The sequence below is a fragment of the Pantherophis guttatus genome, chromosome 18 (genome assembly GCF_059756535.1).
Source record: "Pantherophis guttatus breed Tessera chromosome 18, ASM5975653v1, whole genome shotgun sequence".
Lineage (NCBI taxonomy): Eukaryota > Metazoa > Chordata > Lepidosauria > Squamata > Colubridae > Pantherophis > Pantherophis guttatus.
The window spans coordinates 5,595,747-5,621,165 of NC_142080.1; the positions used below are offsets into that span (position 1 = coordinate 5,595,747).

General features: G+C 43.8%; 1 protein-coding gene across 8 annotated transcripts in view; it reads left to right on the plus strand.

Moving 5' to 3' along the window:
• The window catches only part of MACROD1 (mono-ADP ribosylhydrolase 1), a 257,629-nt gene that overhangs the window by 17,057 nt on the left and 215,153 nt on the right, over window positions 1-25,419 (plus strand). For 6 of the 8 annotated variants that reach the window (XM_087880867.1, XM_087880866.1, XM_087880863.1 and 3 more), the window contains exons 1-3: window positions 2,772-3,115; window positions 6,954-7,055; window positions 7,172-7,291. In XM_087880867.1, coding sequence (XP_087736993.1) covers window positions 2,857-3,115; window positions 6,954-7,055; window positions 7,172-7,291 — 481 coding nt within the window. In that variant the 5' untranslated portion in view covers window positions 2,772-2,856. Of the gene's footprint in view, window positions 1-2,771; window positions 3,116-6,953; window positions 7,056-7,171; window positions 7,292-25,419 lie in introns of those variants that run through there. The other 2 variants (XM_087880870.1, XM_087880871.1) reach the window with 1 other exon arrangement.

Genomic DNA, 25,419 nt, shown 5'->3' on the forward strand with positions numbered 1-25,419 from the left:
TTATGTGTGAACAGGTTAGATCTGAACATCATTCATATTGATCCAATTTACCATAATATTAGTGTTCTTTTTCACATTCATCGAATTTAAATAATTCTCTTTATATTATTTAAATATATATAAAAAAAGCCTAACATCTATAAGCCTTTAATCTTTCTATTATTCTTTTATTCCAAAGAAAAACAAATTTCCCCTATCTAATTTATTTCTGCTTCTCCAACTTACAATCAAGCTACCTTAATATTTAGAAAGCAGTTATTTCTAACCGTCATCTCTTGCCCTCAATAGTGCTTCGATTCTTATCCGTTTTTTCACTCGTTTCCCACACTCCTCCTCTTTATCTCTAACTTCATCTCTCTCTTTCTTATTTAATCCAAACATTTCTCCCAATACATTCTTATATTGCCACTCTTCCCACATGTCTGCTTTCTGTCTGTTCATTTGCTGATTTGTCTCTTTTTATTTTCTTCAATCTTTCTTCCTTTATCAGCTGATTTGTCAGTCCTATTTTTTTGCTCCAGTCCTTGATTTATTTGTTGATTTGGCCAATTCCTCTGTTTTTTCTGCTCCTTTTGCTTGTCATTCATCTGGGCTTTTAATTTGCACACTTCATTGGGTCATTTTGACAATTTGCATATGCTTAATTGGGTTTCCAAGACTTGGGATATATAATAATGTCTAGTAAAATAATTGAGTAGCAAATTAAATCTTCGTTGGCATGGTTTCAGTTTCACTCTGCTTCTCTGAGGATGAAAGTCAGGGAAGAGAAACCTGCCATTCTCCAGATAAAAATAAACTACAGCTCCCAGCCAGCCTCATCAATCACAATGGAGGCTGGGTTGTAGCTCAACCATAATGGGAAAGTTACGGGCTCATCCTTCCTAAATGAAGTCCTGTAAACTTGGATTATAACTTGGCACACCCATCATTGGATCTGGATTTATTTGGAAATAAATGTAAATAAAGAGTACAGGGAGTCCTTGACTTATAACCACAATGGGGAACATCATTTCTGTTGCTAAGCATGGCAACTGCTTAGTGAGTTCTTGCTTGATTTTTTGCCTTTTTTTTTTTTGCCATTCAGCGAATCCCTGCGGTTGCTAAATGAATCACACGGTTGTAAAGCAGATCCGACTTTGCTATACTTTGCTCATAAATATATGTTGGTTGCCAAGCACCCAAATTTTGATCACGTGACTATTGGGGGATGCTCATCAGAGGTGGGTTTCAGCAGGTTCTGACCAGTTCTGGAGAACCGGTAGAGGAAATTTTGAGTAGTTCGGAGAACCGGTAGTAAAAAATTCTGACTGGCCCCGCCCCCATCTATTCTCTGCCTCCCGAGTCCCAGCTGATCGGGAGGGAATGGGGATTTTGCAGTAACCTTCCCCTGGAGTGGAGTGGGAATGGAGATTTTACAGTATCCTTTCCCTGGCACGCCCACCATGCCACGCCCACCAAGCCATGCCACGCCCACCAAGCCACACCCACAGAACTGGTAGTAAAATATTTTTGAAACCTACCACTGATGCTCATCAATTAACGTAGAAAGGCTGGAAAAACAACAGGAAGCTGAAAAGATTTAAATTAAATTAAAATCCTTTTATTTTCGAATATCTTTTGAATCTTCTTTTGATATCAGTTTATTTGTGGGGTGGGGGGGTTAGAAATCAACGCTGGCCAAGATGCTGTTGCTCTGAGCATCGTATATAAAGAGAGAAAGCAGCAAGATTAATTTTTCAGCTATAATTAGAAGCTTGCCTTCCGTCAACATCCTTTCTAAAATTAGCTGCCGGTGACGCTGCCAACAAATGGCAACTCAGCCCATGAGGGAATAGGCAATCGTATACCTCTTTTCTCAGCATTATTTTGGAGCAGGATTTTATTTATTTTATTTTCTATTCTATTCTGAATCCTATTCTGTTCTGTTCTATTTCCTATTTCCTATTATTTTCTATTCTATTCAGAATGCTATTCTATTCTATTCTATTTTCTATTCTATTCAAAATCCTATTCTATTCAATTCTAGTCTAGTCTAGTCCAGTCCAGTCGTCGTCCATTCCATTCCATTCTATTCTATTCCTACTTCTACTTCTATACTCTATTCTATTCTGAATCCTATTCCATTCCATTCCAAAATTTTATTCTATTCTATTCTATTGCTACTTCTATATTCTATATTCTATTCTATTCTGTTCTGAATCCTATTCCATTCCATTCCAAAATTTTATTCTATTCTATTCTATTGCTACTTCTATACTCTATACTCTATATTCTATTCTATTCTATTCTATTCTATTCTATTCTATTCTATTCTATTCTGAATCCTATTCCATTCCATTCCAAAATTTTATTCTATTCTATTCTATTCCTACTTCTATACTCTATACTCTATATTCTATTCTATTCTATTCTATTCTATTCTATTCTATTCTATTCTATTCTATTCTATTCCATTCCATTCCAAAATTCTATTCTATTCTATTCTATTCTAGTCTAGTCTAGTCTAGTCTAGTCTAGTCTAGTCTAGTCTAGTCTAGTCTAGTCTAGTCTAGTCTAGTCTAGTCTACTCTAGTGTGATCTAGTCTGAGTTGAAGAATGTCAAGTCTGGAAGTGGTTAAGGAGCGTTCGCAAAGACTACATTTCCCAGAAGACCTCGGATCCGAGCGCGGGGGCGTGGCCACCGAGGCTGGGCTCGTGCGTTGAGCAGCAGCAGCTGCTGTTGTTGCAACTCGCGCCCTCCTTGGCTCTCGCTGCCCGAGGACCAGGTGTTCTATATATATCTATCAATAAGGGAGAAAAATCCCTTTGCCCTTTCCCCGGGACCAACCAGAGCTGCCCGCTGGAGGCTTTGCAACCATGCCAGGCGGGTTTCTGTCCCTCCAGCAGCAGTCTAGGTTGCTTGGCAGTCTAGGGAGGCTGTGGAAGGAGTGGGGCGGGCGCCCCATCGCTGGCCAGGCGGGTGGGAGGCAAGGGGACGGGGCCAGGTTCCCCTTGGGCAAAGCTGCCAGCCGGTGGGTGTTTGCACAGGGCATCCGGAGCTGGGCTGCAGCTGCCCCCTTGGCCATGGCTGCTAAGGTGGATTTGACCACGTCCACTGACTGGAAGGAGGCTAAATGTAAGTGAGAAGGGCAGAGTGCGTGGTTGTGAGTGTGTATTTGTGTGTGTGTGTGTTTCTTTGCAAGTCCTTCCCTGGCTGCGTCTCCTTCCAGTTTCTAGCTGCAATTAGCACATGTATGATTAAAAATGCATTCCTTTTACTATAAGTTTCGGGCAAAATCCCCAACAAAAATATTTCTGGTTGGAAGTCAGTGTGCTGCTTTATCATTTATTTATTTATTGGTTCAATTTATATGCCGCCCTTCTCTGGAGACTCAGGGCGGCTTACAATGCGTTAAGCAATAGCCTTCATACTTTTTGTATATACCTGCTTAGTAGGGCTTTTGGCCCTCCCAAGCGGTGTTCTTTTTTTTATACAAAGTCAGCTTATTGCCCCCACAAACCGGGTCCTCATTTTACCTACCTCTGAAGGATGGAAGGCTGAGTCAACCTTGAGCCTGGTGAGATTTGAACTTGTAGTAATTGCAAGCAGCTGGTGCTATTTAACAGCACTTTAGTCTGCTGTGCCACCAAGGCTCATCTTTTCCAACCAACCTTTGTATTTTTATCCAATTTATTTATTTTTTTTGCTTCTACACATGTCCACCACATATGACCCAAGTGTCTGGTGGCATTTCCAACATTTAGCAAATTTATTCTTCTTAGTCATGGAAAAGCAAGCTTCTGTCCCATTTTTTATTAAATTTCCACACTGCCCACCTCACCTAAGTGACTCTAGGCGGTTTACATATAAAAACTGTTAACAGTTTTAACATAGTTAAAACAAAGATGTTAACTTGTAACCTAAGGATAAAAAAAGAGACACAGTTAAGATAAATGTTTATTTTTTTAATAATTTGCCAGTTCTTCTTAGTCATGGAAAAGCAAGCTTCTGCCCCATTTTTTATTAAGTTTCCACACTGCCCGCTAAGTGACTCTAGTAGGCGGGTTTACATATAAAAACTGTTAAAAGAAACATAGTTAAAACAAAGATGTTAACTTTTAACCTAAGGATTAAAAAAAAAAAGACACAGTTAAGATAAATGTTTATTTTTAACAGAACTGTAAAGAAGGACATGGTTACATATTTATTTTTTTAACACAACAGTAGAAAGAGACATGGTTACATGTTTATTTTTAACTTAAAGATAAAAAGAGACATGGTTAAAATGTTTATTTTTTAAACATAAGGGTTAAAAAAAATAGCCGTTAAGTCAGTTTCTTCACTGTTGTTGTAACTTAATGGTCCCTAAATGGGTGTAAGTCTTAGGCCTGTAGTTAAATTTCTGTTTAATGTTTGTGCCTGTGCTTTATGAAGTTTGTAAGCCACCCAAAGTTACTGAGGTGAGAGAATCGCTTTTAGAGACAGATGGGCAAGTGTATTAAATTAAATTTAATGAAATAAATAAAAAGAGGCCGCCATTTGCAATGAGCAGGCAATGGAATGCTCAGGGCCTCGGTTGCCTAGCAACCGGCCTGGGCCTGGTTCCTCTCATGGACTAGGCCTGCCATCCATCCTTTGAGAAAATGGCCTCTTTGAAAGACCATTTTTGTGCTTTTTTTTGCTGGCAAAAAGCTGGGGTTTTCAAAAAAAACAAACAAACCTTGAAAGGGTTTGAGGACCAGCAGTTGAAAAGGAGCCCAGCCTCTGAAGGACTTTGGGAGATGGCTGGCCTAAGAAAATAGGCCCCTTTCCAAGGCTGGTTTTGCTCCCCAAAAGGAGAGTCTCTGTCCATTGCTGAGCTGATTGAGGACTCAGGAATGGCCTGTATGTCCCTGGCTATGGGTTGGGATATTCCTGGGGAGGCCTGGAAGAGGTTTGGTGCCCAAGGTTGGCATTAAGTAAGGGGTTTCCTTGGGAATAAATTTCCAATTTCTGAGAAGAGTTGATTAATCCGGTGGGCAACACACTGCAGTGTGTCATGTATCATCGAGCAAGTTAATTCCTCAGTTTTTGCACATCCATGTTGCAAAAAACCTCTGCTTAGGTTAGCATGTATTATTCCCTTATTTAATATCTCCTCATTCCTGCAACTTGTATGTGTTGTGTTGTACGGGCTGTGTAAGGGGTATTATTATATTTTTCTTTCTTTCTTTCTTTTTTCTCTTTCTTTCTCTCCTTCCTCCCTCCCTTTTTTCTTTCTTTCTCTCCTTTCTTTTTCTCCTTTCTTTTCCCTCCCTCCCGTCTTTCTTTCCTTCCTTCCTTCTTTCTTTCTTTTCTTTCTTTTCTTTCTTTTCTCTTTCTTTCTTTCCTTCCTTCCTTCCTTTGTTCCTCCCTCCCTCCCTCCCTCCCTCCCTTCCTTCCTTATTAAATTTATTGGCAGCCCATCCTATACAAGCTATCTCTGGGCAGTTTACAATATTAAGAAGATAAAATTCTACAGAACCTATACACAATAGGAGCTAAATAATAAAATAGATAATACACAATCCTAACTGGTTTTTTTTTAAATTTTATAGGTAACTATAACATGAACTTCATAGTATAAAAACTATATAGGGTATTCTTTACTTCATAGGTAACTCGAGGAGGTGAACATATATAATAATCATTTTTTCTCTTATTTTCCCCATAACAGTCCTGTGAGGTAGGAGGGACTGACCCAAAGTCACCAGCTGACTTTCATGGTTAAGGTGTGACTAGAACTCACCGCCACCCACTTTCTAGGCTGGCACCTTAACCACTACACCAAACTGGCTCTAGCTGCCATTGGTAGTCCTCATCGGTGACTGCCTTGTTTAGTTCACACTTACAATGGCGGTCACAAAATAACTTTGCGACCAGGGCCTGGCATGGACAACCTTGCCAGGTCTGTCGAGCAAAGAAAGAGTGAAGTTGGATTGTAAACAGAATTGTGGTTTCACATAGCAACTGATTTGCTCAATGACCAAGTTGCTGCTTCCACTAGACAAGAACTACCTGGCCTCAAATATGCTCAGTTGTAGATTTTAGCTACTCCAAAAGCAAAATTTTTCACCAACCAGCTCTTCTACGTACTGAAAACATTTTCTTTTGAAGTTGCAATACAATCGCTTAAAAGTGATTCTTTTCTAACTGGTACACAGTAAATTATTGCAGTGTTGTGGCCCGTCAGCGGCCTGTGCAGTTAGTAGCTGATTCCGACAGCTAGGAGGCTGGTGTGGTGCTGCGCCAGCAGCCTGTGCAGCTGGTGCTTGAGTCAGACAATGAGGAGGCTGGAGAAGATATGGTGCCAGAGGTGGGGATTCAGCCAGGGCCTTCAGAACCTCCAAAAGCTCCCAGAAGAAGAGGAGGAGCCTCTTCTCGATGCACGAGCTCGCAGAACTGTTAAAAGGCAGAAGTGGCTCCTCAGGAGGAGGTCTCCTCGAGAGTAAGGCTTGAGGCTAATTGGCCACTCCCCTAGCCTATTTAAGGAAGGACGACGACTGATGCAATTTGCAGGAAACAACTTCGTTCATATTTCTTCGCATCTTGATTCCAGAAACATTTGATCGGCTCTTGCTTCTCTCTTATCAGTTTTCCTGCAAATTGCTTCTGGGCATTCTGCCAACCACAATAAGATTATGGTTATCTGAAATACTGTGCCTCAGAATTGAGTTATTATTCTTTGGATTCTTGTCGGCTGTTAATGAAGTTAAATTAACAGCTCTTGTTCAGAAAAGAATGATTTAAATTGTACTTGTGTTCGAACAACTACTAAGAAAGCTCGTAAGTAGTCCTTAATTAGTAAACTAAGGTTTGTACAGATTTTGTGTGTGTTGTGTTCTTTGGGGTCCGTAGCTGGGGCAGAACATGCAGATTCCCTTGAATTCCCCCCCCCTGAATTTGGGTCACTAACCACTCTTTTCTTCCTCCCCTGCTTTATTTTCCCGTTCAGCATTTTTGAAAGGACTAAACAACAAACAGCGTCGTGCACATTACTTCACTAAAGATTTCGTCAAAGTGAAGCAGATCCCCACATGGAAAGAAATGGCCAAAAGTGAGTCTTTTTTTTTTTTTTTAAAGCTGTTTTAAAATCAATGACAGAGAAATATCTTCATTCCCCCCATCATCATCATCATCATCATCTTCATCTCTTCCCCCCTTTCACGCCAGGTGCTCGGATCCAGCAACCCGAAGAAACCAATTACCCCAAGGATAATAATCTGAACGGGAAAATCTCCCTCTTCCGAGGAGACATTACCAAGTTGGAGGTTGACGCGATCGTCAATGCTGGTGAGTAAATGGTGGACTTTGACTTAGTAAGGGGGCTGATCATGGCAGATGTGATTTTTGCATTCCTCATTTGGGTTTAAGAAAGGAAGAAAAGAAACGGGCATGCTCTTGACCAGGGGTCTCCAAACTTCGCAAGTTTAAGACTTGTGGACTTCAACTCCCAGGATTCTCCAGCCAGAATTGGTCCACAAGTCTTAAAGATGCCAAGTTTTGAGACCTGCTCTTGGCAAGATCAAAATTTGCAATTTCTGCAGTCCAAACTTTGCAGTGTTTTTAAGCTAACTACTATCATAGGGATGGGGAAAAAGCTAAAAGAATTATGTCAAATTAGTGGATACATGTGTATGGTGTGCATATGTACAATAGATGTCGCAGGAAATAACTTTGCAGCGTCTTGAAGTAGTTAGATCTCTGTTTCCCAACTTTAGCAATTTTAAGATATATGGACTTCAATTCCCAGAATTTTCTTATCAATGACTGGGGAATTCTGGGAGTTGAAGTTCACCCAGTTGGAAATTGCTATGGTTGGGAATTGGTGAATTACACAACGGCCGAAGAGGTCAAAATCTGCCTGCTTGAAAATGCATAAACGCACAGTAGAAACTTTTGAAGCTTTTAGAAGACAGAATATCTATAGAAAAGAAGCTAAGAGGACAAAGAAGCGGGGGGAAATGCAGTCATAAATAACAGGGAAAAAATATATGTGATTGTATTGTCTCCTTCCCAAAGTTAATAAATAAACGACCAATTTTGAATGCTTCTATTCTTCGGAATTGGATGGTCAAACCAAAAGGTAAGTGACCAGGTTTTTTTTTAATTCAGTGTGGTGGATTGGTTTGTATTTTTTAAAAATTTTTAACAAAGGTATTTTAAAAATTGATCTATCACTTTCGTGCTTCAGACTCTTTAAAAAACAGATTTGCTGTGCTGGTTGTATGGCTTAAAATTTGGGTGATTGGCGTCGAAGGTCAAGTTGCAATAAGGTTTCTGTGAAACTTGGAAGTTCTGAAAAACTTTTACAAATGGCTCTTGCTGGGATTATGGCAAAACTAATTTTTCTCCATCTGGAGGAGTACCGCCTTGTTTGAGTGAGTGAGTCAGAAGTTCTTTTGCTTCTGTCAGTATTTTGGAAATCGACAATGAAACAAGCACTGCAGTATGTGCCCGTAGGGGCATTTCTTTAAAATGAGTGCCGCGTATACGGATTGCCAATATCTAGCCCATATGAAGAACAGAGGGGGGGAGAGGGAAAAATAATTGGTTCTATTATTGCCCCAAGAGTATTTCTCTCTGACATTTTCTGAAAGAAGCAGTCGTCAAAGCATTTGCAACTGCCTTGTTTAGTGGCCATTCGCGGCCACAACCGTGAGGGAAAAAAGTAACTTTGCAGCCAGGCCTCACATTTACGACCTTTGCATGTCTGCAAAGCAAAAGAAAACGGAAGGAAGATTTGCAAACACAGTTGTGGTTTCACTTAACGACCATTTTTACAGGTTGCTGGTGCCAATAGTGCTCGCTTAAACATAGACCGCCTGTATTCTGTAGCATTTGCAATGTAAGATTTGAGGAAAGGGAGGAAAATTATGACTGTTTTAAGTTGGGAAAAAAACCCCATGCTTAGTTCTTATCAGTCTCGGGTTTTACAACTGAGAGACGATCTGATTTTTAATTTCGTGAAATGTTAATACCACTTTATAAGGCCTTGGTAAGGCCACACTTGGAATATTGCATTCAGTTTTGGTCGCCACGATGTAAAAAAGATGTTGAGACTCTAGAAAGAGTGCAGAGAAGAGCAACGAAGATGATTAGGGGACTGGAGGCTAAAACATATGAAGAACGGTTGCAGGAACTGGGTATGTCTAGTTTAATGAAGAGAAGGACTAGGAGAGACAGGATAGCAGTCTTCCAATATCTCAGGGGCTGCCCCAAAGAAGAGGGAGTCAAGCTATTCTCCAAAGCACCTGAGGGTAGAACAAGAAGCAATGGGTAGAACTAAGGAGAAATTTCCTGATAGTTAGAACAATTAATAAGTGGAACAACTTGCCTGCAGAAGTTGTGAATGCCCCAACACTGGAAATTTTTAAGAAGATGTTGGATAACCATTTGTCTGAAGCGGTGTAGGGTTTCCTGCCTGGGCAGAGGGTTGGACTAGAAGACCTCCAAGGTCCCTTCCAACTCTGTTTTTCTATTCTATTCTATTCTATTCTATTCTATTCTATTCTATTCTATTCTATTCTATTCTATTCTATTCTATTCTATTCTATTCTATTCTGCCCGAAATACCGTTGACTCAGCAAAGACCTGGTGCCGTTGCTCGCCACGAACACTGGGGGCCGCCAAAGAATCAGAATTCAGGATTTGATTCCGGTTTGAATTTCGCCATAGCAAATAAATCAGCAGGTTTTTATTAGCGTTGTTTATAAGTCTTTGCTAACGAGTTTGTGTTTTTTGGGGGGGCGGGTGCTTCATCACTCTTTCCTTGTACATCATAATGTCCGTATGTCCTTAATTCATAGGTACAGTTGAATGTAAATTAAGGTTACCCGACAATCCAATTTTATTTCCTAGCTGTGAAAAAAAACAAAAACCTAACAGCAGCAGTGATGTTTCCTTTCCTTGCTTTGATGCAATCCAATTTGTAGGTTTGCAGGAGATTCGTCAAGCAGGGTGGTCTGTGGCAGCTTAACCAAGCAAGCAGGGTGTTTATTTCCTTTTGACCTTGTCTCTGTGACAGAAATCTAACACAATCATGGTCTCAAAGCTCTTACAGACACCAGATGTGTGGTTAACACCTCCCGGGGCGCCAGCATATGTAGCCGGCAAGGCATCGATATACTTCAATATTATACATTTTAAAAATTGTAAATAATATTTTTGTTTCTACTGTATTGATGATTTTAAAAAAAAACAACACCCTACAGGCGAGCAATTGGAAAGTTTTGTGCACGGGTTTTGGACAGAATAAATCCTGTGAGCATACACAGGGTCGTCCTCGGCTTACGACCACAACTGAGCAAAAAAATGTCTGTTGCTAAGCAAGACATTTGTTAAGTGGGGTTTTTTTGTCCCATTTTATGAACTTTCTTTCTGCAGTTAAGTGGCTCGCTGCAGTTGTTATAAATATGAGTCAGTTGTCGAGCATCCCGAATGTTGATCCCATGACTCGGAGGATGCTGCCAATGGTAGTAAGTGTGAGTATATGCACCAAAGACAAATTCCTTTTTGTGTCCAAACACACTTGGCCAATAAAAAAATTCTATTCTATTCTAACAGTTAAAAGTCCCTTTTTTTTTTCCAAAGCAGTAACTTTGAATAATGAACTGTTATAAATCGAGGACTACCTGTACAATGTCAAAATTATATCGCAGGTGGCAAGATTTTGTCTGTGTGTTTTTATCTGCCGATCGAAATGTCTCCTTGATAAGTTTCCATCTGTGGCTTTCTTTTGCTGTCCGATGCTTTGGAGAATCGGCCGAGCCCCCTCTTGCATCCCCTCTCAAGTACCAGAAGAGTGCTAGCATGTCCCCCCTAATCCTTCTCTTCCTTAGACTGGACATACCTAGCTCCCTCAATTCTTCATTGATGGTTTAGCCTCCAGATTGCGGGACCTGGACTGGAATTCTGCTGGTTCTTCTTCCATCTTTTCTGTTGGGTCACCTGAGTAGCTTTCAACCTGATGTGGTCCTTGTAGGATCAGCCACCTCTCTTCTCTTCTCTTCTCTTCTCTTCTCTTCTCTTCTCTTCTCTTCTCTTCTCTTCTCTTCTCTTCTTATTTCTATTTCTCTTCCATTCTCTATTCTATTCTATTCCATTCCGTTCCAGTTCCAGTTCCAGTTCTTTTCTATTCCTCTTCTCTTCTCTTCTCTTCTCTTCTCTTCTCTTCTCTTCTCTTCTCTTCTCTTCTCTTCTCTTCTCTTCTCGTAAATTGTAAATTCTACTCTATTCCATTCCATTCCATTTTCTCTTCTCTCCTCTCCTCTCCTCTCCTCTCCTCTCCTCTTCTCTTCTCTTCTCTTCTCTTCTCTTCTCTTCTCTTCTCTTCTCTTCATTTCTCTTCCTATTTCTATTTCTCTTCCATTCTCTATTCTATTCTATTCCATTCCGTTCCAGTTCCAGTTCCAGTTCCAATTCCAATTCTTTTCTATTCCTCTTCTCTTCTCTTCTCTTCTCTTCTCTTCTCTTCTCTTCTCTTCTCTTCTCTTCTCTTCTCTTCTCTTCTCGTAAATTGTAAATTCTACTCTATTCCATTCCATTTTCTCTTCTTTTCTCTTCTTTTCTCTTCTCTTCTCTCCTCTTCTCTTCTCTTCTCTTCTCCTCTTCTCTCCTCTTCTCTTCTCTTCCTCTTCTCTCTCTCCCTGCCTCTCTCTCCCTGCCTCTCTCTCTCTCTCCCTCTCTCAGAGTTAAGGCGCTGTGGGGGACCGGCTGGTGGGAAGATTGGCGTTGTGTTTTCCCAGCTGGGTGTTTTATTGGAGAGATGGATGGATTGAGTGCCTGCGTTACTTTGGCATTACCAATCGCCGGGCACGGTTATCAGCCCACCAAATGAGGGAGGCAAAAGCTCCAGGCAGCTATTAGAGTGGCAAATTGTCAACGCAAATCGACGCATCTGTCACTCCAGCGGTCCAATTGCTGGCGGACGTTAGCCGCCAGTGGAGCTGCAACACAATCCGAGCTGCTGCTTAGGAAGCCCAGGGTGGGCTGGCCTTGTTTGGTTGTGCTGACCCCTCTTCCCAGCAGCCGGCCTCACACTTAAAAAAAGGCTACGGCACGTCTCTTTAGAAGGAGAACTTCTCCACGGGGCTCGCGCATCGCCCTAAAACAACCCTGCTTTGTTTACTGCTGGTCAGTTGGCAAAGCTGTAGTCAGCAGGATTCGCAGAATTGGCTGAGCAGTGAGCATTTGGTGGGCAGCTTCCCCTGAATTTCTTTTGGGATGGAGCCACCTGTAACTATAGTGGCTGAAAACTGGAAGACTGCTTTCCTGCATTTGGCAAAATGGAACTATGGCAATACATTGGCTTTATGGAAGGAAGGAAGGAAGGAAGGAGAAAGGGGGAGAGAGAGAACAAAAAGAAAGAAAGGAAAAAGAAAAAAAGAAAGAAAGAGAAAAGGGGGACAGAAGGGGGGAAGGATTAGAAGGAAGGGGAAGGAAAGGGAAGGAAGGAGAAAGGGAGAGAAAGAAAAAGGAAAAAGAAAAAGAAAAAGAAAAAAGAAAAAGAAAGGGACAGAAGGGAGGGAAGGATTAGAGGAAAGGGGAAGGAAAAGGAAGGAAGGGAAAGGGGAGAGAAGGGAGGGAGGCAAGGAAGGATTAGAGGGGAAGGGATGGGTGGATGGATGGAAGGAAGGAAGGAAGAAGGAATGAGATTAGTAGAACAATAAAGAAAAATCTGGGTTTTGAAAAAGAATTTTGTAATCTCATTGCTCAGTAATTTCCATGGAGATCTGTTTGTTTTTATTATTGCCTGCTATTATTATTATTATTATTATTATTATTATTATTATTATTATTATTATTATTATTATTATTATTATTAATATATAACTTCTTCTTCTTCTTCTTCTTCTTCTTCTTCTTCTTCTTATTATTATTATTATTATTATTATTATTATTATTATTATTATTATTATTATTATTCAAGGTGCCAATCATACCAAATACTCCTTCTTCCTCCTATTTTCGCCACAACTACAGCCTCGTGAGGTAGGTTTGGCTGAGAGGGAGGGACTGTCCCAAAGTCAGCCAGCTAGCTTTCATGCCTAAGGCGGGACTAGAACTCATCATCTCCTGGTGATTAACTCAAGGGTCACCCAGCCGATTTCCTTGCCTAAGTGGGGCTAGAACTCCCTATCCCCTGGTCTCTAGCCTGGCGCCTTCATTACCAGACCAAACTGGTACTCCCCTCAAACTTATTTCCTCTTTGTACTCTACCTCCCATTTTCCATTTTGTGTGTGCGTGGGGAGGGGGGGGGCTATCATCCAAATCCAGAATTCCCCATCCCGACCCCCGACAGGCAAAGCCAAAAAACAGAGAAGTAGATTCTGCCTCCGTGGCTTTTGGTGCAATTCCACCGGTCCAGGACTGACAGAATGAAATAGCGCTTAATTACCTGACATTAATTAACTGCATAATTAATCGCAGGGCCTGATTAACCTCCAGAATTCGTCCCAGGGATGTCCCTGCGATACGGTCGCTGAAGCTGCAAGGCAATTGGCCAACTCCGTGGAGACAACGAGTAAGGTCTCCGGTAGCTAATGCAGTTATTCTTAGAAGCCAAAAAGAAAAGAAAAAAGAACACTGTTTGGAGGAAGAGTTTGAGACTTTCACTGCTGTTACTGCTGCAGAAGAAATCACGTCACATCTCTGATGCGCCCCTTCCTTGCCGGCTGCTGCATCAGCCAAAAAAAAAAAAGGGGGGGGGGAAGGATCTTAGGCAAGAGGAGAGATGCCAACCATCTTTTGCTGAGGTCCATCCTCCGGTTCAGTCCCCAAAAAATTGAATAGCACTCGAGTTGATTTCCCCAAGGCTAAAGAAATCCTCTCGGTTGCCTTAGGATAGCCAGTTTAGTCTAGTGGTTAAGGGCACCAGGATAAAAACCAGGAGGCCGTAAGTTCTAGTCCAGACGTAGGCATGAACGCTGGCTGGGTGACTTTGGGCCAATCACCAGGAGACGGTGAGTTCTAGTCCCACTTTAGGCATGAAAGCCGGCTGGGTAACTTTGGGCCAATCAGCAGGAGACGGTGAGTTCTAGTCCCACTTTAGGCATGAAAGCTGGATGGGTGACTTTGGGCCAATCACCAGGAGACGGTGAGTTCTAGTCCCACTTTAGGCATGAAAGCCGGCTGGGTAACTTTGGGCCAATCACCAGGAGATGGTGAGTTCTAGTCCCACTTTAGGCATGAAAGCTGGATGGGTGACTTTGGGCCAATCACCAGGAGACGGTGAGTTCTAGTCCCACCTTAGGCATGAAAGCCGCCTGGGTGACTTTGGGCCAATCACCAGGAGACGGTGAGTTCTAGTCCCACCTTAGGCATGAAAGCTGGATGGGTGACTTTGGACCAATCACCAGGAGACGATGAGTTCTAGTCCCACCTTAGGCATGAAAGCCGCCTGGGTGACTTTGGGCCAATCACCAGGAGACGGTGAGTTCTAGTCCCACCTTAGGCATGAAAGCTGGATGGGTGACTTTGGACCAATCACCAGGAGACGGTGAGTTCTAGTCCGGCTTTAGGCATGAAAGCTAGCTGGGAGACTTTGGGCCAATTAGCAGGAGATAGTGAGTTCTAGTCCCACCTTAGGCATGAAAGCTAGCTGGGAGACTTTGGGCCAATCAGCAGGAGATGGTGAGTTCTAGTCCCACTTTAGGCATAAAAGCCAGCTGGGAGACTTTGGGCCAATTAGCAGGAGACGGTGAGTTCTAGTCCCACTTTAGGCATAAAAGCCAGCTGGGAGACTTTGGGCCAATTAGCAGGAGATAGTGAGTTCTAGTCCCACTTTAGGCATGAAAGCCAGCTGGGAGACTTTGGGCCCATCAGCAGGAGATGGTGAGTTCTAGTCCCAATTTAGGCATGAAAGCTGGCTGGGTGACTTTGAGCCAATCACCAGGAGGTAGTGAGTTCTAGTCCTACTTTAGCTGTTGGGTGATTTTGGGCCAATCCTTCTCTCTCGGCCCAACTCACCTATAGTTGTGAAGAAAATAGGAAGAGGAAGATGTTCACCACCTTAAGTTACTTGCAAAAAGCAATAAAGGGACACAAATTCTATCTATCTATCTATCTATCTATCTATCTATCTATCTATCTATCTATCTATCTATCTATCTATCTATCTATCTATCTATCTCCTTCTTCCCCGTAGCTTTCTTCAAAGAGAACTTCTGCAATGGCCATAAACGGCCCTTTTTTAGAGCAATAAGTGTGAGTTATTCCTTCTTTCTTTTTTCTCCCCCTCTCCCTTCCCCTCTTCCCCTCCCCTCTTGTCTCTTTCCACCTTTGGACTATAAAAATCGCCATAAAAATAGAGATTTGCAGCAGGCGTCCGCCAGGCTTAAATGGGGAGCGCTTCCCCAATCAGATGGCTCTTGTCTCAGCTCCCTTTTATGGTTGCTGCCAGGCGATATTTCACAGGGAGGTTGGAAGTGCATTAAGCAACCCTTGCAAGGCAGGTTTTGGGGGAGACGGAGGGGGGCAGGCCCTGCTAATGGGGATTTGGAAGTGGTGTTTATGTTTATGTTTTTTTAAATTTGTATACCGCCCTTCTCCCGAAGGACTCAGGGCAGTGAACAGCCAAAATTAAAATACATACAATAGAAAAATTAAAATAAATTAAAACAGAATTAAATCAGTTTGGCTTCCCTAAATTTTTTAAAACCCTTTACCCATAAAAGAGCCCATTAAAATTTTAAGCCAGCCCGGCTTCCTGGAATAAGAAGGTCTTCAATGCTCGGCGGAAAGTACGGCGGTCCGGGATCAGTCGTATTCCTGGGGGTAACTCGTTCCAGAGAGCAGGTGCCCCCACAGAGAAGGCTCTCCCCCTGGGGATCGTCACTCGACGACCATGCAGTTACCAAGGACATGTCAATAGCAATAGTATTGCTATAAGTGTATAATATAGACTTATATACCGCTTCTCAGTGCTTTACAGCCCTCTCTAAGCGGTTTACAGAGTCAGCCTCTTGCTCCCCAACAGTCTGGGTCCTCATTTTACCCACCTCGGAAGGACAGAAGGCTGAGTCAACCTTGAGCCAGTCAAGATCGAACTTCTGGCAGTGGGCAGAGTTAGCCTGCAATGCTGCATTCTAACCACTAGGAAGAGGAAGGAAGGAAGGAAGGAAGGAAGGAAGGAAGGAAGGAAGGAAGGAAGGAAGGAAGGAAAGAAGGAAACAGGAAAGAAGGAAAGAAGGAAGGAAACCGGAAGGAAGGAGGGAAGGAATCACCGTGAGTGAGCTGGGCAGTCCTATAAATCTTCTTAATAAATAAATATAATTTTGCAAGATTTCTGGGGACCTCCAAGTCATGTATCTGGGGGGCCACAGGCAACCTGGAGGCCTGGTGGAAGCTTTAGCTATACCAGCATATTAACTCCTCGGCCCCCCAGGCTCATTCCACACACTTTTTTTCCCCCACAAGGAATGTCTCTGATGTGAATTTAACTTAATGTCTCCCTCTTGTTCCTCGCTGGGTGTTTTGGGGGGGCTTCCCTGAGGCAAAGAAATAAGTGATAGCCTCGCTCCCCTGAATCAAGGCCTGCTGTTCCCTAAGGCGAGAGGAATTATTTTGACCCCTGGGGCAGAAAAATCCGACCGATGGCAATGAAAAATGCAGCAGTCGCGCATTAAGTGAATATCTGCTGATAACCCTCTTTCTGGGCTGCCCAAATCTATTATGGTTTTTTGAGATAGCTAGCTACCTCATTAGGGGACTCGGTGGCTAAGACGCTGAGCTTGTCGATCGAAAGGTAGGCAGTTCAGCGGTTCGAATCTCGAGTGCAGCATAACGGGGTGAGCTCCCATGACTTGTCCCGGCTTCCGCCAACCTAGCAGTTCGAAAGCACGTACAAAAAAATGCAAGTAGAAAAATAGGGACCACCTTTGGTGGGAAGGGAACAGCGTTCCGTGCGCCTTTGGCGTTGAGTCATGCTGGCCACATGACCACGGAGACGTCTTCGGACAGCGCTGGCTCTTCGGCTTTGAAATGGAGATGAGCACCGCCCCCTAGAGTCGGGAACGACTGGCACGTATGTACGAGGAGAACCTTTACCTTTTAGCTACCACATTGTACAGTAGTTGGCAAGATTTCTCTGGTGTATCTTGTCCCGTCCAGCCCTTTTCCTCTCTTACCATCGATGTTTCTTCTAGTTTTTTCTGTCTTTCCTTTTTAGCCCTTTGTTTATTTTATTTATTGCATTTGCTCTAGCTGGGGGCCGGGCAGTGTATTTTAGAGGCCATGGTGGAAAAGATTAGCATCTGAACAATAGATTGCTCAGGTTGTCCTGGACTTGTGACCACAATTGAGCCTAAAATTTATGTTGTTAAGTGAGACATTTGTTAATAGCAATAGCACTTAGACTTATATACCGCTTCACAGTGCTTTACAGCCCTCTCTAAGCGGTTTACGAGTCAGCCTCTTGCCTCCAACAATCTGGGTCCTCATTTTACCGACCTCAGAAGGACGGAAGGCTGAGTCAACCTTGAGCCAGTCAAGATCGAACTCCTGACAGTGAGCAGTGAGTTAGCCTGCAATGCTGCATTCTAGCCACTGGGAGGGAGGGAGGGAGGGAAGGAAGGAAGAAAGGAAGGAAGGAAGGAAGGAAGGAAGGAAGGGCAATACCAATAGCACTTAGACTTATATCCCGCTGCACGGTGCTTTTACAGTCCTCTCTAAGCGGTTTACAGAGTCAGCCTCTTGCCCCCAACAATCCGGGTCCTCATTTTACCCACCTCGGAAGAACGGGAGGCTGAGTCAACCTTGAGCCTGGTGAGATTCGATCTGCCAAACTGCTGGCAGCCGGTGATCAGCAGACGTAGTCTGCAGTACTGCATTCTAACCACTGCGCCACCGCAGCTCATAAGTGAGTTTTGCCCCATTGTACGTCCTTTCTCGCCACTGTTGTTGAGTGAACCACTGCAGCTGTTAAGTCACACGGTTGTTAAGTGAATCTGGCTTCTCCGTGGACTTTGCTTGTCAGAAGATCTCCCAAAAGGAGATCATGACCCCTTGATATGACTGCGACCGTCACAACTATGAGTCAGTTCCCAAAGTGCCCTGAATTTTGATCACGTGACCCTGCACAGGTCGTAAGTTACGACGAAAGTCCCTTTTTTCCCCTTGTTGTTGGCCAATAAACGAATGGTTGTAAGTTGAGGACTACCAGTACACAGAATAGATGATCTTAAGGTGCCCAGAACCTGACTGATAATAGGACTTGATTGGTAGGTAAATAACCAGTTCCTTGAATTGCACCCAGAAAAATATGGATAACCAACAAGGCTCCTGTAATAATGCAGGATAATGTATAATGTCATAATTGGGGGGTTTTCTCCTCCCTTTACAATTGGGCAGCTGATTCGGGAGCAGCTGTACTCTGAATCCGCTCGTCCCTTTGAATGCTTAGTTTATTTTGCATTATATTTTTATAGGATTACTACACTGCCTAGGGGGGGAACCGGCTTCGTTGGCCAGCCTGGAAACGTAGCTGATAAATAAGAATCTTCTGATCGTAGCTGGACTGGAGCCCCAAAATCTGGTGTTTCCTTGTATTTATCCATTTAGTTCCCCCAGAGAATACAATGACACCTGATCGGGTTTGCGGAAAGATTTCAAGCAGATATTGGAAGACTTTTAAAAAGCAGGACTGCTTCTTTTTTTCTCCCCCTCCCAAAAAATCCCATCCGTTTGGAAGCTTTGTGTAACCTGTTTTATTTATCTTTATCTCTTCAGTTTATACGACTGCCTGTTCGCCAAGTGGCTCTGGGCACCTAACAACACACAACAGCAGTTTAAACACGCACCCCCTAATCAAAATCCAATACAGTCGCATACAGTAAATATATATATATATACCCACCCTAACACCAATAGCGTTGAGCCCAGTAATTCGCACAAGATTAATCGATGCGTACCGACACCTCGCCCAAGGGGCCAAAGAAATATATTCAGCCAGCTTGGGGAAGTTTTTTTCTCTACTTTTCCACGGTTTAACCTTAATTTTGCTCCCCCTCTTGCCATGAATGCCCGGGTTATAATAATAATAATAAAAAAGGACTCCGTTTGTGTGTGTGTGCACTGTAATATTTGTATTTTTATATCTATCTATCTATCTATCTATCTATCTATCTATCTATCTATCTATCTATCTATCGTATTTAGAGTTATATGTATTATGTTTGTATTATTTGTATGCAAAATAAATATATATATATATATATATATATATATATATATATATATATATATATATATATATATATATATATAGTATAATAGGCAGAGATCTCTGTAATGGTAGTTTAATACTCTGACGATGTCAGCAGATGGGGCTGATGAAAGCTTAGTAAAATAAAATTTTAATTCTTTTAAAACTTTAAAATCTTAAGTTTTAGAGTTCGCAGTATGTCTGTTTCTTTTTTTACTAATATACCTGAAACTCGTATTTTTAGAATAGTTTGTTTTATATATATATATATATATATATATAAAATAAGACATCCACTGATAATAAGCCCAATCAGGCTTTTGAGTGCATGCGCTAAAATAAGCCTCTCCCCCAAAATATTTAAATGCAGAGCTGGAAATCGGGTAAGACGGCAAGAGGAGCCCCGTCTTGCTCCATGCGCCCCAAAATAATAAGACCTCCCCGAAAATAAGACCAAGCCCTTATTTCGGGGTTCAAAAAATATAAGACAGGGTCTTATTTTCGGGGAAACACTGAATGAATGAATGAATGAATGCCTGGCCCCTTGTAATTATGGCATGGCAGGTACCTCTTCGTGTTAGAACTCATCTTCCCTCTTCTGGCATCCAAACCAAATTCGGAGCATGTCCCCCCTTTGCTCGGCTGCAGAGCCAAATTCGATTAATGGCCTGTGGGCCTGCGTGCCCGCGTTTTGGCCGCGAGAGTGAATTCCGCAGTGGTTTTGTCCAAGGCAATTTTCCTCCTGCTAACGGAGACAAGGCTTAAGATGCTTTGCAGAGCAGCTTTGCAGGGAGGGGTCTTGGCAGGAGGGAGGGCATAGAGGATCTGCCTGCATCTAGAATAACAGAGTTGGAAGGGACCTTGTAGGTCATCTAGTCCAACCCCCTCCGCCCAAGCAGAAGACTCTACACCATTTCCGACCAATGGCAGTCCAATGTCTTCTCGAAAGCCTCCAGGGATGAAGCTCCCACAACTTCCGAAGGCAACTTCTCTTCCATGGGTTGATTGTTCTCACTGTCAGAAAATTCCTCCTTATTTCCAGGTTGAATCTCTCCTTGATCAGTTTCCATCCATTCTTCCTTGTCTGGCCTTCAGGTGCTTTGGAAAATAGCTGGACCCCCTTCCTCTTCTCTGTGGCAGCCCCTCAAATATTGAAAGACTGCTCTCATGTCTCCCCTGGTCCTTCTCTTCACTAGACCAGCCATACCCACAATTGAGGGAAGGCCTTTTTTTTCCAGCTGCTTTTCCCCCCCACTCCCTTTTTTTTTTAAACCAATAAGCTTCCTTATGCCGGATATCGTCCGAGGCAGGCACCATATGCAAAGAGCAGCGGGGATCCCTCACTATCCCTGCCCCGGGCTGCCAGCAAATGTGTCAGGCCTGCTCTGGCAGTGCTAAACGGAGCCACGCCTGACAGCTGTTTTAGCAGGGTGCAAACCCCACTTAGCAAGTCTTGGTTTGCAGCTGGTGGTTGTAGCTGCCTTTGCCCACCGCAGGCAGCCTCCTGGCCATAAAGAGACGGTGTGACGGTGCCAGTATCACCAATTGGGAGGGAGGTGTTAAGGCACAGGAATTGTCACCCTCCAGATGTGATATGTCTAGTTTAATGAAGAGAAGGACTAGGGGAGACACGATAGCAGTCTTCCAATATCTCAGGGGCTGCCCCAAAGAAGAGGGGAGTCAAGCTATTCTCCAAAGCCCCTGAAGGCAGGACAAGAAGCAACAGATGGAAACTAATCAAGGAGAGAAGCAACCTAGAACTAAGAAATTTCCTGACAGCGAGAACAATTAATCAGTGGAACAACTTTTTTTTTTTAATTTGATTTATATGCCGCCCTTCTCCGGAGACTCAGGGCGGCTTACAATGCGTTAAGCAATAGCCTTCATCCTTTTGTATATTTTATACAAAGTCATCTTATTGCCCCCACAAACTGGGTCCTCATTTAACCTACCTTAGAAAGGATGGAAGGCTGAGTCAACCTTGAGCCTTGGCGAGATTCGAACTTACAGTAATTGCAGACAGCTGGTGTTAATCACAATGCTATCAGTCTGCTGAGCCACCAGGCCCAGAACTTACCTCCAGAAGTTGTGGATGCTCCAACACTGGAAGTTTTGAAGAAGATGTTGGATAACCATTGGTCTAAAGTGGTGTAGGGCTTCCTGCCTAAGCAGGGGGTTGGACTAGAAGACCTCCAAGGTCCCTTCCGACTCTGTTATTCTATTCTAAGCTCCAGATAGATTTGACTAGAATTCATCCTGCTTGGGAGCGATTGGGTGGGTGGGTACGAATCTTCTGGGCATCTCAGCCAAAGATGCAGATGTTTGGATGAAAATTGCTTCCTGGTTTCCCTAGCCAGCTGTGCTTTTAAGATATGTGGACCTCAACTCCCAGAACTCCCCAGCTAACATGCTTTAAGATGGATGGACTTCAACCCCCATAATTCCCCAGCTTTAAAATCTGTGGACTTCAGCTCCCAGATTTCCCCACCAGACATGGCACGATGTGTTATTTTATTAGGCGCTCTTGATTTAAAACGATGAAAATCTCTGGTTCTGGTTGATCTGTTTCATGTTTCCAGTGTTTGGGCTTTTAGGATTGATCGTAACTTCCTTTTTCTTTTCTTTTTTTTTTTTAAAGCGAAACAGCTCCATGTACGCCCTCTCCCTTTTAAGAAACACTTTGCTATTTTGAAAATCTGTCACCTTTTTGGCAAATTTGGCACAGCGCTGGCCGAAGCGGCACATAAACTTCACCCTTGATCTGTGCTGAATGCTCAGCCATATGCTCGACATATGGCTGGTGTCCTCCATGGAGTTCGGGCTGGTTTGTAGGCTGTGCGCGCTTCATATTTTAGCAGGGGCCTGAAAGGAAGCCAGGATTTGGGCGTTTTTTAAAAAGAAAGTGGGAGACCAGAAGCGATTTAAATATACAGGGACTCCTCTTCACCCCGTAGCGATCTATGGCTTATACCCAGTGGTGAAATGTAAAATTTGTTACTACCTGTTGCGTGGCCGTGGCTTGGTGGTGGTGGGAGTAATGTGACTGGGTGGGTGTGGCCAACTTTTTTTTTTTAACTTTTAAAAGCATTTTTTTTCTCTACAAAAAATCCCTGGAGGTTTTTAAGAAAAATTGGACTGTCATTTGTTAGAAATAGTATAGGACCGTCACGGCGAACCCACAGGTGGCACATGGAGCCATATCTGTGAGCACACGAGCGTTGCTCTGCTTCAGCTCCAGTGTGCATGGGTGTGCCGGCCAGCTGATTTTCGGGTCTTCCAGTCCCACCGGGAGTCAGAAAATGAGCCGTTTCCGGCCTCCGGAAGGCCTTTGGGAGGGGTGGGGAAGGCAGTTTTCGCCCTCCCCAGGCTCCAAGGAAGCCTCTGGAGCTTGGGAGGGTGAAAAACGGGCTCACTGGGCCATTGGGCGCCAAAAGCAGGGTATGGGTATGGGCACGTGCACGTATGACCCCCGCTTTTGGCATGGGATGGCAAAAAGTTTACTGGTATAAGCTTTCTCCTGCTTTGAGCAGGAGGTTGGACTAGCAGACCTCCAAGGTCCCTTCCAGCCAGCGGTGAGTTTCGCATTATGTTACTGCCGGTTCGTCGTATATGGGCACACTCGCTTGCGATTTCTGCAACCGGTTCCGGTGAACCGGTCCGAACCGGCTGACTACCACCTCTGCTGCCAGCTCTATTCTGACACTTTTCACTCCCAGAATTCCCCAGCCAGCTGGGAGTTGTAGTCCGTCCACCCCTCTTCAAGTTCCCAAGGTTGAGAAACACCCCACACCACCCCATTCCCCCCCCCCCCCCGGTTGCCAGAGGACACAATCTCACCTTTCCGTCTTACTCCCAGCCTCTGCCTCTGCCTGCCTCCATCTGGGTCAGGCCGTCAGATGTTTTAGCAGCATCGGTTAACTACCGATGTTTTCTGCTCCCTGAGCAGAGCACGAATTAGGCTGTTAAGAAGATGCGCTTTGCCATCCATTTGGGGGCCGTGGGAGGCCCAGGAGCATTTTTTTTTTCCAGCTGTGCCTCGGTGTGTGATGAGTCTGTCTTCTCTCGGAGCTGGCATTCTGGGTTATTAATAGAGCCAGGCCCTCCTGGCTCAGCCTTTCCTTCTCTTGTTAAATCAGAAGTCCAAACCTTAACTCAGGCAGGCGTGTTTTGTGTGTGTGTGTGTGTGTGTATTCTCTAAATCCAGTGCACACACACACACACTCAAATCTGTACATTTTCCTTCTTGCCTATTCTTGACCTCTTTCCCAAATTAATATCCATCTTTTCTACCTCCCTCCCTCCCTCGCTCGCTCTCCTCCTCCTCGACCCCCAATTTTCCGTCCTTGGGTTTTATTTTTAAGATTTAAAAATAAAGGAGAAGGCGCCCGATCCCTCCCTCCCAACCCTTGGAAGGGTTGATGTAGGTCAATAAATGTGGGCTTAGAGAAGAAATAAAAGCGGCGTTTATAAAAAGCAAATGGCAAGATGCCCTCAGGCAAGGGGGAAAAAAAAACGGTAAAAAGACGGAAGAAAAGAGAGACTGAGGTTTTGATGGATTTGGGGGGGGGGGAGTTGGCCAGGATTTGGCCTGGTGTGAAAACAAGATGCAATGATGCGTTTGGTGTTAAACTGCAATGCTACACGAGGCTTTAGAACAAGCTGCAAATAATTTAGGCTGAATGTTGCATTGGGCGTTAAAACACGATGGAATGTTGCATTGGGCGTTAGAACAAGCTGCAGTGTTGCATTGGGTGTTAAAACACGATGCAGTGTTGCATTGGGTGTTAGAACAAGCTGCAGTGTTGCATTGGGCGTTAAAACACGATGCAGTGTTGCATTGGGTGTTAAAACAGGATGCAGTGTTGCATTAGGCGTTAGAACAAACTGCAACATTGCATTGGGCGTTAAAACAAAATGGAATGTTGCATTGGGCGTTAGAACAAGTTGCAACGTTGCATTGGGCTTCGAACAAGCTGCAACGTTGCATGAGGTATGTGCATGTGGTCAAACACGCCTACTAACTCGGCTGTTGCATAACACACTTTTCCTGAGACGCAGGTTGTGTTCGACGAATTATTTTGGTAACACACTTCTTTCACCCCCGGTAGCAAAATAAGGAGGATTCAAAAGCTGGGAGTTGGTTTCAGAGTCTCAACTATTTATGTGCACGCATGTACGGTGTTCGTTTTGGGGTTGGAGGGAGGATTCTGTGCTTCCCCCCCATCCATCCCAAATTCTCCAACTTCTCATATTGCTCTAAGCAGCGACAAAATTGGTTTCGGTTGGGGTGTTAATCAACCCTGGCACTGATGTCCAAACCGAAACCTCAAATCTCTATGGGCTGCTTCCCAAACCTTGGGGGGGGGGTTTCAAGGTGACCCTTCAAAAGTCGCGCCTATATTATCATGTTTTTTGACATGCTAGGTGGCTCAGTGGCTAAGACGCTGAGCTTGTTCAAAAGGTCGGCAGTTCAGCGGTTCGAATCCCTAGTGCCGCCGCATAACGGGGTGAGCTCCTGTTCCTTGTCCCAGCTTCTGCCAACTAGCAGTTCGAAAGTAGGTAAAAAAATGCAAGTAGAAAAATAGGGACCACCTTTGGTGGGAAGGTAACAGCGTTCCGTGCGCCTTTGGCGTTAAGTCATGCCGGCCACATGACCACGGAGACGTCTTCGGACAGCGCTGGCTCTTCGGCTTTGAAACGGAGATGAGCAACGCCCCCTAGAGCCAGGAACGACTAGCACATATGTGCGAGGGGAACCTTTTACCTTTTATCTTTTAGGACCCTCAACCACAGGAAACTGGAAGGGGTCATTTCAGAACTGGACTTGCTATGTGTACTGAAACTGACCAGGTTACTCGATGGTTAACTCTGGCTGTTTTTTTGGGGGGGGCGGGGGGGGCAACTCTGCAAGTTTTGTGCCAGGAATTTGAGAGGCAGCCGTGTCTTTTAGGAGCCCCGCCAATCCAGGCCTTTTGTGTCTAAACTATCGACATTTCCCCTTTCCTTACTGCATCCTTTCCAATTAATGGTTTTGCATTGTTGAAATATAAAGCGATGTCATCACGCTTTCCATAAACCAGCCCACAAGCAGCTTGGAGAGCAAGGAGAATTTTTTTTTTTTTTTAAAAAAGGAAGCCTTAGCATGCTCCAGAGGATACGGACGATTCTTGTTTTGCTGTTGTCTTCTTGTCGGCTTGTGCCTCCACCCCAACCGTC